The 18,012-nt window shown below is 42.1% G+C and overlaps 1 protein-coding gene across 5 annotated transcripts in view; it reads left to right on the top strand.

Annotated features, from left to right (window-relative positions):
- The window catches only part of PDPK1 (3-phosphoinositide dependent protein kinase 1), a 143,435-nt gene that overhangs the window by 51,978 nt on the left and 73,445 nt on the right, over positions 1-18,012 (top strand). For 4 of the 5 annotated variants that reach the window (XM_065412559.1, XM_065412555.1, XM_065412556.1 and 1 more), the window contains 5 exons: positions 10,575-10,672; positions 13,067-13,142; positions 15,751-15,819; positions 16,406-16,502; positions 17,296-17,469. In XM_065412559.1, coding sequence (XP_065268631.1) covers positions 10,575-10,672; positions 13,067-13,142; positions 15,751-15,819; positions 16,406-16,502; positions 17,296-17,469 — 514 coding nt within the window. The remainder of the gene's footprint in view (positions 1-10,574; positions 10,673-13,066; positions 13,143-15,750; positions 15,820-16,405; positions 16,503-17,295; positions 17,470-18,012) is intronic. The other variant, XM_065412557.1, reaches the window with a different exon arrangement.

The raw sequence follows: 18,012 nt of genomic DNA, 5'->3' as shown, positions 1-18,012 counted from the left end.
CATTCTCCAAATATAATCCTGGAAAGGGAGGTGAGGAGGAAACTTTCTCTTCAGAGGTCCCAGCTTCTGACAGGACTCAAACTTCATTGTTTCCACTACTTTGATATTCCAGGCCTTATCATTATGGGACATAGTTGTGACCTTACTGGCAAGGATTGAACCCACAGCAATTTCCAGGTCCTGACTCTTCTAAGTTAAGGTGAAAGAATCAACCCCTTCATAAGGAACCATCCAAGACTGTACATTCTGCAGATCAGCCTATCATGCAAGAGGTTGAACAGGGTCCTCGTTTGAAGGGGAGCCTTTGGAGGAATATAACTTTCAGCCCTTTCTGCTTGCAGTATCCTCTTAATCTCTGGATGAAGCAGTTGTTCTGTCATCGTCTGCTACGATAGATTTCAGTGCTTTTCAAGACTTGCTTAAGAGGAAGGCCAAGGCTTTTTAGAAATTCCTCTTGAGATGGTTCAAAAGGATTCTCAATCTCAGGGCCACTTGGCCATGCCATTCAATAAGGTAATGCTGCTGCTTAAGAACTCTGGCAACCCCCTGCCTCAGTTGTGGCAACATCTAAGAAAACAGATCATAAATGTCAAGTACTTCCCAAAAAGTTTGAATATTTCTTTGCACATCTAATCCCACTGTCTCTTATGGTTACAAGTACCCACAAATGTCCAAACAATGTGGCCCCCCCTAAGTTGACTCCCAGGAAGAAAGAACCCAAGAAAATGGACCTGCTTGTTAGGAAAGTATATTCTTCAGCTAGCCCTCAGATGCAGATAAGCAATTATCAAGCTCTGGTGGCCAAGTACAATTTTCGCCAGAAGAACAGGGTTATGCAGCTGAACAAAAAACTCCTGCATGATATTAAGAAAGAGCTAAGTAATGTGGCCATAGAAGGGTGCACTTCGTGCCAAAGACAGCTCTTCAAGCATCATTAGATTATTCTGATCCTGCAGCTAGGGCTATAGTTAATACCGCTGAAGCTATCCACAGATCACTGTTACAGTTGGCTGGATTCCCAAAAGAAGTCCAAACTGTGATCAGGGACTTACCTTTTGAAGGTCTTGACCTTTTCAGTTTAAGGACAGATGAGGCACTTCATACCTGAAGGACTCGAGAGGCCCTCCATTCTGTAGAGCTCTGTGCCCTTTCCAGAAGAGGAAGCAGAGTCTGAGCCACTATTTTTTTTTCTAGACAAAGGCCCGAGGTGCCCTCACTGTTATCAGAGACCTTTTGAATGCTTGTAAGAGCCTTGTTATCTGAAAGAGAGAGGCCCTACCCTAAGTTCCCTCTAAGCTGCATGGCCAGGCAGCCGCCCAACAAGCTATCAAGTGCTGCGCACTTCAAGTGTGCCTCTGCCCACTGTCGTGCTGCTCATGCCCTCTGTCTTGGAGCTGCTCCTGGGAGCCTCCCACTTGCTTTGCAGTGTGGGGGGGAAGGAGGGTGCTGATGTCAGGGTGTCCCTCTCCCCCCATCTCTGCCGAGCCAGGAGAGGGGGGAGTGACAGGGCTTAGGAGTGGGACTGAGGGAGCCTGCTGGTGGCGGCTGCTGCTGTGTCTGCTTTGAGTGCCGATCTACTTAAAAGGGCAACATACAGCAGCAAATCATAGGGCTGAAAAGAAACAGTAGCGCTCAGGATTTTAGTGAGTCTCCACCATTTGGGCTGCATTTTGCCATCATCTGAAATACTGCGCTTTATATTCACAATGGAAAAAGACAGAAACTCAGGGATTGTTTTAATTAGAGTCATAACACTGTAAATTGATGTGTAAACACTAAAGTAACAGTAACTTCCACAGAGGAGCTGCCTGTGGTGGGGAGAGAGAGGGCTGGGTCCTCTGTAGAATAAGGGGGGGGAAGGGAGTGGGGGTTTCAGTGAGGAATGTGGTCTGGGAGATGTGTTCTTCCATCCTGGATCCATGTTGCCCAGGACTGGGGCAATGGCCTGACTTCTCTATCGGTGCACAGCTCCATGTCAGAGCTGTTAGCCAGTACTCCACACTTTGGGCGTACAGATACTTTTAGTCCCCTGACTAGTCAGCATGGGAGGAAGCCACTCCACTTCTCCCAGAACTCAAGGGCATGCTGTTATACATACTTCTGTGCCCGTGTATACACACTGGGGCTTTAAGGAAAAGTACCATTTAGCATGAGAGTTAGCAATATTGATTACCTGAAGGATTCCCCAGGGCAGATGCTGTCCTGTTGGGAGTCTTGCCAGGCTGTGAACGTACTTAAAGGCAACACGTGTCTGCCTCTCACACTGCGTGTGTGTGTGTCTGTCTCACACACATACTCTTTCACACTCACCTCCCAACACATACTTGTGGTGGTGGTGTTACTTCTTGATATTTCCTGCAATGCACATATATTCTCTGTAATTTTATTCTTCCAACATGCTGTTTGAATTTTTTGATTTGTCTGTGCATTTCATAATTTTTATTTCTCTTATGCTTAAATTTAATTCTTTGAGTAGTGAGTTCTAAAATGCCTAACCTGTCCTGGCTGAAGTAATTATCCCTTTGGTAACTTTTAAAAAATGTGTATTATATCTAGGTTTTTTGTTTCTACTGGTGACGCACATCCGCACATTACCTCGATAATTTGTGCACATAACAAAATTCATTCCACACATGAATGGAAAAAATTAGAGGGAACATTGCAATTGACTAGTCAGTTTTAGACATGATTCAACATGAGTACTTTGTCTAATTTTGGTCTATGCCAATTCCCTTTTCAGGGACCCTTGTCACAACAAACTACTGCTGGTTGAAATAGGTAGTCATCTTCACTGATGTGTGATCGAGATGGTGCCTGTGCCAAGGGGTTCTACTTCCATTTTTCTTGAAGAAAAAGGTTGGCTTCCCTTTTTAGATTGATGTCTCTATAGGTTCATCCGTTTATCAGTCAGACACACGCTGGAACTGCCAATGCATGTGACCTAGATGTGACCTTGAAAATTCTGGAGTCTCTGGATAAAGACCCCCTTCAGGTCTGTCAGAGTCCCCATTCCATCAACCCTTCCCGCAAAAGACTATTGTAAGAGATGCATCTAAGCAGGGATTGGTGGTCCCAAGAGGAGTTGCGTTTACATATAAATGCATTAGAGTAGATGGCCCAGTCATCTCGTTTGCAAAATATTCCTGCCCATGCTTCAGAACTCCACCATCCAAATCCTGATGGACAATATGATGGTGATGTATTGTATAAACAGGCCCGTGGGGTGCAAGATCATCCTGTCTATCAGGAAGCAATCCTCTTATGAGAATGGTGCATTTGTCATCACAGCCAACTCTTCGTTTTTCAGGCATTCAAAATGATTTAGCTGATTTCCTCATCTGGAAAGGCTCCATCTCCAACAAATGGGAGCTAAAAGTCTCAGTTTTGTCTTCCTGTTTCAGGACTGGGGCGGTGGGGGTTCTGTTTTTGATATTTATAGCAAATAGGTTCACCAAGAAATTACCTATATTTTGCTCCTGGAGAGGAATGAGTCCAGGATCTCTAGCAGTGGGATCAATAACTGTTGCACACTTTTCCACCTGTCCAGTTAATCCCCATAGTGCTCAGGAAAATGTCTGGACAAAGCTCAAAAATGCTAATAGCCCCTACTTGGGCTTGTCAGTTTTGGTTTCAGATGTTGTTCATCTTTCATTCCAGCTGACTCCTCAGCTCCTGATCATTCCTGACATCAGTTCTAGACTGCAGTCCAGTCTTCTACCCAAACCCCGAGGCTTTACACTTGTCAGCATAGACACTCACTGGTTAACCTTGCTTGAGAAGAATTGTTCATCAGCTGTTCAAGAGGTCTTGTCATAGTAGAAGAGCCTCTACTAGGCTCATATGCTTAACTAAATGGAGACTTTTTCAATATGGTCTGACTAGAGACTTATCCAGCCACGAGACTCTTCTGTCCCATTTATTCTGGGCTATCGGTTTTCTTTGAAGCACTCTGGACTGTCAGTCAATTCTGTCAAAGTACGTTTACAACTATATCTGCATTTCACCTCAGATAAAGGGTTATATAAGCTTTTTTTTTTTTTGTCATCCATTTCCAGATTTTTAAAGGGTCTGACATTTTCCACCAGTTAGCGACCCCTTTCTGGTTTGGGATTTGTATGTAGTTTTGAGGTCATCCAATGGATCTTCCTTTTGAGCCTTCATAAATCTATTCTTTGTATCCTCTTTCCATAAAAACTTCATTTTTAGTGGCTGTCACTTCAGCTCATAGTGAGTGTGTTGCAGACTTCAATGGCTGGACCCCCTTACACACTATTCCATAAGGAGAAAGCTACACTCGGGCCAGGTCACACATTTCTGCTGAAAGTGGTTTCGGACTATCATTTTAACTGATTTTATATATTTACCTGTATTTTTTTTTCCCTAAGCCTCATGATGCCCCTGAATGTGAGACGTCCTAAAGGCCTTCAGACTTTTCATAGCCTTTGGCAGTAAATCTAAAGGACAGGCAATTTCTGCAGAGACTAGCAAAATGGATTTCCGATTGTGTTAAGATTTCTTGTACTATAAATAAGTTTCCTCTTCTGCATTCAATTAGGGCACTTTCTACCAGGGCTCAGGCTCCTCAGTAGCATCTATGGGGAGTTTGTATCGGAAATTTGTAGGGCAGCTACATGGTGTTCAGCTCATACATTTACTAAACACTTTTCTATTGTGTCAGCTTTTAAGTCAAATGCTCAATTTTGCAGAGCTGTCTTGCAGCCATTATTTAGGTAGGACTTATACAGGCGAGTCTCTTCTTACGCGGGGGTTCCGTTCCGCGGTTAGCGCGTAAAGCGAAAACCACGTATAGTCAAAATTACATTGAGTTGAATGGCGGGCGGAATTGCCCACACTACAAGTACAGTATTAAAATTGTTTTTCTCTTTTTTGTTTTTTGTTTTTTTGTTTTGTTTTTTGTTTTTGCCTACCGCGTAAAGCTGAAATCGCGCATGTTAAATGCGCGTAAGATGCGACAGACCTGTATTACCTACGTCCTTGAGAGGTAACTGCTAGTCAGTCACCTACAGTGGGATCCATGTGGACAAATGCTGAAAAAAGAAAGAGGTTACTTACAGTAACTGGAGTTCTTCAAGTAGTGTCCCTGTGGGTGCTCCACTGTAGGCGTGCTTGCGTCCCTGTGCTGCTAATTGGAGAACTTGGGTATCCGTGTCCGTTAGGCCCACACATGCACTGTCTCTCCTCGTGCTGCGCCACGAGGCTAGTCAGCACGAGCAGGCTAACCCCCCTCAGTTCCTTCTCTACTGCCCCTGGCTAGAGATCAAGCTATTTGCAGTCCGTTAGGACCATAATTTTAATCTGCAGTTCTATAGTTAATTAGCCTCATAGTTCGTAGTTGTAGTTCTAGCTGTTTTCTCCTTTTCTTTTACGCTTTAAAAAAAAAAAAAAAAACCTTCAGTTTCTTTCCTGCTTTTTTCCTCTTTGGGGACTCCTTGAAGCCTGGTGAGCCCAGCATACCCTGTAGGGGAAGAAATGCCTCTCTTGCAAAGAGGCAATCCCTGTCGCAGATAAGCACTTCAAGTGCCTTTAGACCACTCTCTCCCCCGATTGACACAGCTGACCATCATTCCACAACCATTTGGGCATCGATTTGGCAACATTCCACAGTGCCTGGGAATGCATAACCGATCAATGGGTCCTACAGATCGTTCGAACTGGGTACTTCCATTCATTTTACCTCCCTACACCCTCCACAACACCTTCCACATCCCTCTTCAGGGCCCCTTCTCATGAGAGTTTACTACGACTAGACATAGATTGCCTTCTCCAGTTAGGAGCCATAGAACCAGTACCTTGACATCTACGAGGCAAAGAGTTCTACTCTTGTTATTTCCTAATACCCAAAAGGAAGGGAGGTTGGAAACCCATACTAGATCTCTGGGCTCTCAAGTTTTTCAAGGCTCTCAAATTCAAGATGGTCACTTTATCAACAGTCATTCCAACGTTGGAACAGGGCGACTATTTTTTGGCCCTTGACCACCAGGACACCTATTTTAATATCTCAATCCTACTGGCTCTCAGATGATTTCTCAGATTGACTCTGGGACACAACCTTACCAATATAGAGTGCTAACCTTTGGGCTATAATCAGCCCCAAAAGTATTGTAAATGTTCTCTCAGTGGTTGCTTGTTTACGTGCTCAAGGGATAATGATCTACCCTTAACTAGACAATTGCCAATCTCTCCAAGAGGCTCACCAAGTCACTGAAGCTACAATACACTTGTTTACAGAACTGGGTCTACAGATCAACACCTAAAAGTCAACCGTCACTCCACTGCAACATCTGAAATTCATAGGGGCCGACCTTGATTCGTTACAGGCCAAAGCCCTCTTACCTTACCACAGGTTCCTATCCTTAGTCACTCTGAGACACCATTCAAAACAGCCCACGAATACCAGCCAGGCTCGGTCTCCAACTCTTGAGGCATATTGCAGCATGCATGGTGGTAATACCACATGCCATGCTTCGCGGATGCCTCCAAATGTGGTTCAGCTTGGTTTACAGACCAAACAAGGACAGGCTGAACAAATCCCTGTCACCATCCACCAGGATCAAAAACTCCTTATACTGGTGGAAGGACTCAGCCAACATTTGCAAAGGGGTCCCCTTCTGGCAAATATCACTGTCATTGCTCCTCACCACTGATGAATCATTCACTCATAGGGTGGGGTGCACATCTAAACAGCCTCATGACACAAGGCAAGTGGTCACTGGCAGAGATATCCCTTCACGTCAATCTCCTCAAGCATTACACTGTCTGTGGCTTACCTCCCAGGTGAACAAAACTCAATAGCAGACCATCTCAGTTGCAAATTCCCACACAACCATGAGTGGGAGATACATCTGACAGTGCTTCATAACCTATTCAGATGCTGGGGGACACCATCCACAGACCTTTTCGCCACTCGCCTGAACAAGAAATGTCCATGCTACTGCTCCAGAACGGGGATGGGACAGCACTCCCTGGGCGATGCTCTCCTCCTCCCCTGGAACAAGGACTTTCTCTGTGCCTTTTCTCCATTTCACCTACCGTTGAAGGTCCTGTTGAAAATTAAAAAGGGACAGAGCTTGTCATTTTGATTACTCCTACTTTGCCGAGACAGACCTGGTACCCTTACCTGGCACAGCTTGTGACGTGCCCGCTGATTCCTCTTCTGGCCATCCCGCACCTCCTCTCGCAGAATGGAGGATGTACCCAACATCCAAACTTGGGGATTCTCTGCATCAAGGCATGTCTTCTGCTTGGTTCCAACACCTAGAAAGCTCCTGTTCAAGGGAGGTACAAGAGGTACTATTACACAATAGGAAGTCCTCGACATGACATACTTACCTGCAGAAATGGTCCAGGTTTCAGATTTAGTGCATGTCCTAATAAATCTCCCCAACATTCACAGCTCTTCCGTATATCCTAGACTATGCTTTGACCCTAAAATGGTCGGGACGATCTCTAAGCTCTCTTAGGGGTCACCTAGTGGCTATAACAGCTTTCCACCAACCTGTAGAGGGCTACTCAGTGCTGTCAGACCTAACTACTAAAAGGTTCCTCAGAGGTATAGTAAACCTCTTCCCACAACTTTGACTTCCTATCCCTACGTGGGATCTAAACCTGGTGCTGAAAGAACTGACTAGGCCTCCCTTTGAACCTATGGCCATCTGTTTGTTGATGCACCTGTCAGTGAAAGTGGCCTTCCTGATGGTGATTACCTCAGCCAAGAGAATAGGACAGAGAGCAGCTCTGATGGCTCAACCCCCCCTGCACAGTGTTTTTTCTGGACATGGTTACACTCAGGCCACATCCAAAATTCATCCCAAAGGTAACCTCTCTGTTTCACATGGATCAATTAATTCACCTTCCAATCTTCTACCTCAAGCCTCACCAAGACAAGAGGGAGGCTATATTACATGCTCTAGATGTCAGGAGAACCCTGGCCTTCTACTTGGATAGGACATAGGCCTTCAGGAAGTCCCTTAGGCTTTTCCTCTCCATTGCAGAAAGATCTGCGGTCTCCGCAATATCAGCCCAAAGGCTCTCCAAGTGAGTCTCAAATTGCATCAGACAGTGTTACCAAGTTCGCAGCATGACCCCTCCAGACTATTCATACACACTCCAGCAAGTCAATCTCTTCTTTCATCACCTTCTTCAAGAATGTCTCTATCTCTGAGATCTGTAGAGTGGCAACATGGGCATCAGTCCACACTTCTTCGCAGAACGCTATGCAGTTACTGGGGATTCCACCTCCAGTGCCATCTTCAGCTCCACCATACTGTCCTCTGTAATTGACCTGCTTCAAAGTCCCAGCCCTTCAGGAGGGATGCTGCTTGGGAGTCACTAACAGTAGAGCACCCATAGAGACACTACTCGACGCAGAAGAGGAAGTTACTCACCTTGTGCAGTGTGACAGGGTGCTGGGCAGGTAAATTGGAGCTCCAATTAAGGGAGGTAAATTGGAGCTGGCTAGAGAAACCTGAACCTGATTGACAAAGGGGAAACGGCTGCCAACCTAATTAGCCCAGGGCTCCATAAAAGCCTCAGAGGAAGGAAGCCAAGGGGCAGACAGAAAGGGGGAAGCCAGAGAGTGGAAGGAGAGTGGTAGCTCTTCTCTCCTGGCTGCAGAGGCTGGAAAGTCCTTCAGACTGAAACCCCTAAGCTGTATGTGTTGAGAAGGTGGTGGGAATTGCACCCTGTAAATAAACTGCACTGGTGATTGCTGAGCCAGAAGATCTGAGTGGTTTTTGGAACAGAGCAGAGGCAGGAGCAAAGGGAGCCCTCTTACATGCAGTAACGTTGGTTCTTCGAGATGCATGCCCCTATAGGTGCTCCACAACTCACCGTCCTCTCCTCTACTTTGGAATTCTTGTCTATAACTCTGCGGTAGAGAAGGAACTAACGGGGGTTAGCCCGCGCATGCTGACAAGCCTCGTGGCACAGCACAAGGAGAGACAGTGCATGTTCGGGACTAATGGACACTGCTACTGAAGTTCTCCGATCAGCAGTGCAGGGACGCACACACACCTATGGTGGAGCATCCATAGGGGGACACATCTTGAAGACCATCGTTATTGCATAAGGTGAGTAACTTCTTCAAGATGCTTTTGTCCATATGGATCCCATGAACCGCCATCCTTCCCCACTAACAGTCATCCTCCTAGATATCAATATTAATGAAGGAACTGAGTGGTAGTTGGGGCTACTCCACCCTTTTTGCTCTTGTGAGTGGGGAAAAGACAGGCATTAGGGTGTGCAGGGCAGTGGCCACTGCTGGCTAAAAGATTCTGGACTTGCATGCATGGAGAGGCACACACCAACAGTGGGATCTGTATGGACAAAGACATCTCAAAGAACTTGATTTACTGTAACATAAGTAACCTTACTTTTCAGCAGCTCTGTTTCCTGTGTGTATTCAATCAGTTTTCATTGCTGTCAGCTCTGCAGAGTTGAAATGGCTGTGGGAGAAGGAACTGGAGGACCTTCTGGTTTACGCATCGTTAACAGAATTATCCAGCTGCATTGCCACCTGAGCAAATCAAGAGACTTCAAATTCTGCTCTTGGTTGAAATCTGCCATTAAAAATCATTTTGTTGCACAGACATAACTGGCATGATCTGAGGGAAATCGTGTCGCACAAGGGTTACTGAAAGCAGCATTGGACTTGCAAAGTTTTTACTGATGAAGCACAAGCCAGAAAGACCCCAGCTTGACTTTCAGATCTGTCTGAGTTTTCAGGGCTAGCACTTGGAAGAAAGGTGGTGGTTGTTTTTTTTTTTTAATAAACAAAAACAAAAAAACAAAAGCACACTTGTAAACTGGGGAAATTTTGATACAACAATGACACAAGAAATGTGAAACTCTACAATGCTATTTTTCATATTCACTGTTAAGTAGAACCACTTAGTTAGTTTCACTACAGCATCCTGCTGCAGCTAGGTGTTGGTTGGTTGGTTGACTTCTGCAGGCCTCCAGTTGTGATAAAAAACAAGACCATGTCAATGTGTAAAGTTAAGCATGTGCATAAGTCTTTGCACAATTATGGCCTTAGTATAGTTTTCATCTGTCCCATTCATGCAGTTTTGTGGGATGATCATTCTTGGGCCCTTGATATTTCAGACTTAGTGATGTTTTGTATTATAGTTAAATGTGGTAATACGGACATGACATTTACACTATCAGTCTGTCATATGTTCTTTAAATGTAAGGTTTACAATTGTCCTACTCTTTTTGGTGGATTTTGTTGAACAAGTGAGATGCATGCTGCCCTCCATTTTGTGATTAACTCCTTTTAACTTTTAGAAGGATTGGAAAAATTAGTGGGCTTTATGAAATCTGCCGTCCCCACTCTGAATGTTGATTTCCCCCAGGTCAAATAAAAATTACCACAATAGTATTTACAGATTTCCTGTGGTTTCTTGATGGATTAATGATATGTACAAAGGTTTGTATATACAGTGCTATGACCTGCAGAATTCATTTTTAAGGCTATTGTTAGCTTCAGAATTGAAATGTGATATCTGGTTTTCACGTGTTTAATTTTAAATTTGAGACTCCACCTTTTTCAGGGACCTTAAGCCAGAGAACATTTTGCTAAATGAAGAGATGCACATTCAAATAACAGACTTTGGAACAGCAAAAGTATTATCTGCAGATAGTAGACAAGGTATGCAATTGTTCATATCTCTGATCCTGTATCCCAGTGAACTTCTCAACAAAAAGTAGTTCCCTGAAATGTAAATCTCTTGAATTTAAGTTAAACTGTCATCAACTTTGAACACTGCATGTGATTATACTATAGTCTAGATATAGTTTTATTGGTTGTCATAAAACAATTCTGACTCTAAACTTCTGCTTAGGTGGATCAGCTCATACAATGTGAATTTAGAACTGGTAGTTTGTTTTGAATAAAGCCAATTTTCTCTCCAGTTTAAAATGTAGGAAAGGGAGCTTAATTATTTCTTCTGTGTTTTTCTTTTCTTCAGAAAACAGTGTATCCTTCTGACTATCCAGAAAAACCTCTTGTTTTTTCTGATTATATGTGCTAGGATTCGTCTCCCATGGCAGTGACTTAAATTAAAATGTGAGAGAGAGGCAGGTATTTTGGTGCAATTAATGATGGTAGATTATTACTGAAAACACAGGGTATTAAACTTCCTGAAGTCTTGTTTTGGTATCTTTTAAAACTATATAATTAGCATTATGCTGGCTTTTGCTGATGACTACTGTGATACTCAGATAACATACTGGGAAATGTCCACCATTTGGGGATTTAATTTGTAATAGTTTTTTTAGAAACAATCTTCCATGCAATGGCAGGATCTGTGTGATGTATTGTAGTGTGTTTTTTAAACATTTCAGACAAGGAAATGTTGACCAATATATGGTGGCTAGCGCGCGTGTGTGTGTATACCCACGCATATGTATATATAGATACCTATATAACTCTATACTTTTTATACCCTATCTGTATCGTGTATATCGTCACAAACTACATTTAACCAATCCGCTTTCTGCCTTGTTTTTCTGGTAGTATGGTGTACCTCATATCTTGTTTGTCCTGATGCTGACAACTTTGCTATGATTTTTTGTTTTTACCATAGCAGGTAGAGAGTTACTCTCACAGACCAGTACTGGAATGTCCCAAAGGAAGAGGATAAGATATAGACTTGTTGTATGCTAGTACAAACCTAGGAAGTGCCTTCACACTCTTGGTGTTTCAGATGCAGGTGTTTAGAACAGAAAGATGAGAGGTACACCATACTACCAGAAAAACAAGGTAGAAAGCTGATTGGTTAAATGTAGTTTGTGATGCTGTACATAATACCTTGTACTTGTAAATAAGTAGGGTATACAAAGATGGCGTTAGGGGCGTAACTTTGGGAACACACCTTCTATTTAAAGTGAATGTAACAACACTGAATAAGACTGCTTCCTGGAGACTGGTATCATATAGAACTTTTTTACTGTATTATATTTTTATTGTGTCATAGCAAAAAAACGGACTGACATTAGTTATTTGGTCTCTTGAATATATTTCATAATGAACTAAAATGTGGTCAGGAAATTGACTATACAATTTATCAACAAAAAGGCTTGGATAAAAGTTTTTAATAAATAACCATCTTAAAGGTTGCCTTGAAACTGCTGTGCATTGTAACAACTTGCTGATTTTCCTTGCTCTTCAATAGACTGAAAAATAAGAATAGCATGAGGTGAACATAAAGCCATCATGTGTCTTTTCATGCAATATACAGCCTTCATTTAGGTAAAGGAGCACAGAATATAGTACTAACCATAACAAGGCACTGCCCTGAGGAAGAATTTTGAGTAACTATTTAAATGTATGCTCATGGCTTGTTTAGGACTCCTCTGAGAGAGGAGGGGCAGAAAGGAGTAATTCCCAAGTCTTGTGTGTTCAGGGCCAAGATTCTCCAATTACTGTCAGAGTTGCTAAATGTAAATGGAATGGGGTTCCTTGCTCCCAGTAGCACTTTCTCTTCCTCAATACAAATCTTGGTGGCCTGATGCCACCACAGTATATGCCCTCCAGTGATGCCAGACAGTGTTGCCGTTCATCCAGCGGGTTTGTTTTCTGGTGAGTGATGCATGTGCTACAAGTGAAGCAATGGATTAGTTGCCGCACAAGCTTGCAACATCAGAGGAGCCCAGCAGGTGTGGTTTATACTATACTGGGCACCAGGAGTGTGGCTTATGAAGTGCCAGGCACTGGGAAGAGGCAGGAAACACAAAGTAACAACACAAGCTGAATGAGCTCCTTTTTAAGAGATGCGATAACTCCAACATATTTGAACTGTAATATCCTGTAGCGGTCTGGCAAAACTGTTAAAATGTACTAGCCGAGTCAAAATGCCTATTTGCCTGTCCTCTACCAAGAATAAAAGTGGAGGGGGGAAATTTTGTAATTGCCTATCCAAAAAAAAGTACTTACCGTAGACACAGAATTTTAGTGGGTTCTATAGTGTTATGTACTGTTCAATAGATAAAATTTTGGTTTATCTAATTAAGGGTTTACTTATCTCTTTCCCTTTTCTCCCAGCACGGGCAAACTCATTTGTAGGGACAGCGCAATACGTTTCTCCGGAATTATTGACAGAAAAATCTGCTTGTAAAAGGTAAGTAGTCTCTGTGTTTGTAAAGAATTTTATGGACTTAGCTTAAATATTTTCAAAGAGGAAAAAATAGTATTTAAAATGTCTTATACTTTTAAAAAATGTTGCTTTAGCATCTCTTGGTTATTTTAAATCGAAATACATTTCCTTATTGGCAAATGTTGCTCCATGTGTGAGCACTGGCTTACTGGATTGCTCATGAGTTCTGGGTTCTACAGACAGTGACTTACTACAGGACTGAGGATTTGTCATAAGAAAAGTTGATGGTGAAAAGGATATACGTCCTGGAAATACAGTAATAAACCAAAAAGTTTTAGACATGGTCTTGCATCCAAATACCCACCACCCTTTCTCAGTCCATTTTGAACATAAGTCAGCTCCAACATGAGCAACTTCTGTTGTAAATTCAACAGAATGTGTTACATTTTCTATAGGTAGTTGGGAGGAGAGTCATGACCCCCTTGCAATGAAGTTATTTAGTCCACTGGTCTGGTCCTTGAATCCACGTGTGTTTTCACTGAGCTCCACATGAGCTCTTCTGTAGTCCAGGAGTTAGCTTTGTGTCTCTCAAGGATGAAACTGAGATCTTTTTCACATAGGAATCCCATGCAGCTTGGTCTCTGTCCTCCCTGCATAGTCAGTTTCAGGCTGTAGTATCTGGCTATTCCCTCACCACAACAGAAAATTAGTGATTAGAAATAGGTATATATCACAGCTTTAAAATAATGTAGCTAAATATTATACCTTTTGTATTCACTGCTTTAGAGAGTTTGGCTAGTGAAGGACTTTTTAGCCGGTTAGCCATCTCCTTTTAGAAGTGACATTATCCACTCTGTCTTTACAAGGAGCTTGTATTTTCTGAGTTGGTAGGTTCTTTAGAGAGAGAGCCCTATCCTGAAAAAGAAAAGTTAATGCTAAGTCTTTCACCAAAGTAGGTGCAATATATGTTGCGGTAAGGTGATTAATAAGCAGCTTTTCAAGCCAGCATATCAAAAAGATCTTGCTACACAGTGATTCTCCTAAAAAGTGCCTCAAATGCTGTTTAGTCTCATTAGCCTTTTGGACATAAATGAAAGTCTTCAATGAAAGATTTGTTTTGTGATTGTAGGAGTTTTGTCTAAAGACCTGGGGAAGAGGGAAGTAGTTCTTGAGGAGCATACACAGCTGTATCCAAATCAGTGCCTTAGATTGCAACAGTAGTTGTTTTCCTGTTCCTTTGGTTGATCTGTCAGGTATGCTGGCTGGCAGTGTTTTAGGAACAAGCAAGCTCAGATGTATACTTGGGTTATGTACAGACGGCCCCCCCCCCCCGACTTATGCAGTCGTTCCGTTCCGGAAAGCCTTACACAAAATTCGCGTTACGCAAGTCGGAAACGTATACCCGTACTGTCATAAACATACAGCTAAGGGTAGCATAAAATCCGTCCTTTACCTGTAAGGGGTTAAGAAGCTCAAATTACCTGGTTGGCACCTGACCAAAAGGACCAATAAGGGAAGAAGATCCTTTCAAATCTGTGGGGGGAGGTTTTTTGTGTGTGTTTCATTGTTCTCTCCGGGACAGAGACCAGGGCAGGAAAAACCATCTCCTAAAACCCTACCTGAAATAAGCATCCAAGATTACAAAAATTGTAAGTAATAGCAAGGAAATGCGTTAGCTTATCTTTTGTTTTAGCTTGTGAATTTTCCCTATGCTAAGAGAGAGGTTTATTCCTGTGTTTTATAACTTTGAAGTTTTGCTTACAGGGGAATCCTCTGTGTTTTAAATCTTATTACCCTGTAAAATTACCTTCCATCCTGATTTTACAGAGGTGCTTCTTTTACTTTTTTTTTCTTTATAATAAAGTTCTGCTTTTAAGAACCTGATTGGTTTTTAGTGTCCTAAAAACCCAAGGGTCTGGTCTGTGCTCACCTTGTTTACCTATTTGGTTGGTATAGTATTCTCAAGCCTCCCCAGGAAAGGAGGTGAAGGGGCTTGGGGGGATATTTTGGGGAAACAGGAACTCCAAGTGGTCCTTATCCTGAATCTTTGTCTAACTCACTTGGTGATGGCAGCGATACCATCCAAGGACAAGGAAGAATTTGTGCCTTGGGGGAGCTTTTAACCTAAGCTAGTAGAAATAAGCATAGGGGGTCTTTCATGCGGGTCCCCACATCGGTACCCCAGAGTTCAGAGTGGGGAGGGAACCCTGACACGTACGTTACGCAAAAATGTCCGCAACTCGAAAATCCTATTTCTGGCTTATGGAACTTTTTCCGTAAGTGCGAATTTGCGTAAGTTGGGTGTTGCATAACCCAGTGAGCGTCTGTACTTTGAAGTGGTTACTGTTTTCCTTTGTCATAACTATATTACTTTGTCAGAGTATAGATACAACTTTTCTTTATAGCCAGCTTTGCTAGCTGTCTTTTCTTGCCAAATAATGTAGTAAGAAGAGTGTGTGGATCGTGCTGAATTCAAGACACTTCCATTGGCTGTATGTGTTACTGATATCCTGACTGGTAGAAGTTGAGAATAAGAAACGCCGTCTAACTTAAATTATACAGGCTTACTGTATGAGGACAGTAATTAGTATGTTGTTGTTGTTTTTTCTCTCTTTTCCCCCTTTCTTTAAAGTTCTGACCTCTGGGCTCTTGGATGTATAATATACCAGCTTGTAGCCGGATTGCCACCATTTAGAGCTGGGTAAGAGACTTCAGATTATATCTTACATGTAAATTATAGTTTTGTTTTTTATTTCAGTTTTCACTAAATGGCAGTTTTCAACCATTGTTCAATATATCTACTACTTTAATAATTTAGGGCTAGATTGTGCTCTTGCTGCAACCAGGAGTCCCCAGGGGCTAGTCAAAATTCTCCAGGGGCTCCCATGCAGTTCACATCACCATGGTGGCTACCACATCCATGAAGAGGATATAGCACACTCCCATCTCTATACTGAGTCAGTTGTGCTCACTTCAGCATTCCTGCCCCCCATTCAGGCATCTAGTACCCAAATGGGTACAAAAAGTAGGGAATTATTCTCCCTTTATGAATTTTGTCTATCCCTTGTTCAGGGCTGTAAAGGTGAGAAAGCTTCTTGTGCTCTCCCTCTGGTCGTCTGTGAGCATCCTCACAGGGGCTGGCCGGAATCTGGGCCTTAACATTTGAAAAATAATGGATTGATTTTTTTAAAAAATTCTATATACTATTTGTTTGGCTTGTGTAATGCCAGGATAAAAGTATCCTAGGTAACATCTGATGACTAAATATTATATTTGTTTTCTTGCAGCAATGAATATCTTATATTTCAGAAGATAATTAAGTTGGAATATGACTTCCCAGAAAAATTCTTCCCCAAGGCAAAAGACCTTGTGGAAAAACTTTTGGTAAATATTCGTTATATTGTTGCCAGATGAATAAATTACATAGGAACTGCATAATGTGCTGAATGTATGAAGTTTTCCTACATTTGTATCCAAACTACTATAAACTCTCAAACCCTCTTTAAACTAACAAGAAACCTTTAAAGTTCTTGCCCATATAGGGAGAAAATTGTCATCTTGTAAGTAAGCATCGGTTATTAAACAGCATTATAAATTTACTTTCATCTGAATTGTGACGAAGATGTGTATGGGGAACACGTCTATTAGTCAAGTTGAAACAAATTATTCTAGATAATCACACAAAACAACACTTCAGACTTACAGCACAAATTTACAGACTCTTTATACTCTTAATGCATCATACAACTTGCCAAGAGATAAATTATTTGTCTGAAAACATCTCTCTATAGCTATTAGACAGAAATAGCTTCATTATTGATAAAATTCAAGTTAATTTGCATTGCATTTCAAAGAACATAATCCATATCGCACACCATTGTAAGTATACCTACTATAGAATTATGGTAAGATGTTTATAGTGTGAGGATTAAAAAAGTGCTGTCTTATCAATGAGGATTAGGAGCAAGAGTGAAATGAATCTGCAGAAAATATTTACCTTTTTAGTCAGTGCATATTTGTTAAAGCTGGACAGACTAATAGTCACAGGATTCTGCATGTTAATGTGCAGGTTAAAACCCAGAAGGGATTGCCATTGTGCTGTTATAAAGTTAAAATTTGTTTTGAAACTGCTTGCCATTATTTTAAAGAAGTACAAACTTAATTTTAACTTATCCAGGTTCTGGATGCTACAAAGAGATTAGGCTGTGAAGAAATGGGAGGGTATGGACCTCTTAAGGCTCATCCATTCTTTGAATCCATTACATGGGAGAATCTGCATCATCAGACACCCCCAAAGCTCACAGCATATTTACCCGCTATGTCTGAAGATGATGAGGATTGTTATGGAAATGTAAGTGTCAGTTGTGCTATATTGCAACTTGAGACCTTTACATAGAGCAGATTAATTCTTGCCAAGATAATATTTTTATTAAAACTGTTGTGGTCACACTTTATCTTGAGATGATTAATAGAAAATATTGGTATTGCTGGTCTCAAAATGTATATTGCAGTTGTTTTTTGAGGAAAAATTGGGGGTTTCACCAAACAGATTTTTGTGTGAAAAGTGTCTGCTTTCTGTTTACTCCCCTCCCCCCCCTCCCCCCTCCCCCCCCAAAAAAAAATTCAGCTAAAAACTGAAGTGCTTTTATTTGGAAATGTTGCCATGATACATCATCTTCCCATTCTCCTCCCTGGGCTGGCTGGACTACATCTCCCATTGTGCACTGCCACTGCTCTTCGGGAGGGGAACCATAATGCATCATGGGAATGCTGAACAACCAGGGAGCCCCAGCCTAGAGAGGAGAATGCTCCCATTAGACACCATGGCAGCATTTCCAAATTGAAATATTTTGTTTCCAGTTTTTCAGCAGAAATAAATTTTCCATCTAAAATG

This window comes from Emys orbicularis, chromosome 10 (assembly GCF_028017835.1).
Source record: "Emys orbicularis isolate rEmyOrb1 chromosome 10, rEmyOrb1.hap1, whole genome shotgun sequence".
In the NCBI taxonomy this organism is placed as follows: Eukaryota; Metazoa; Chordata; order Testudines; family Emydidae; genus Emys; species Emys orbicularis.
This window is presented reverse-complemented; position numbering and strand designations above follow the sequence as displayed.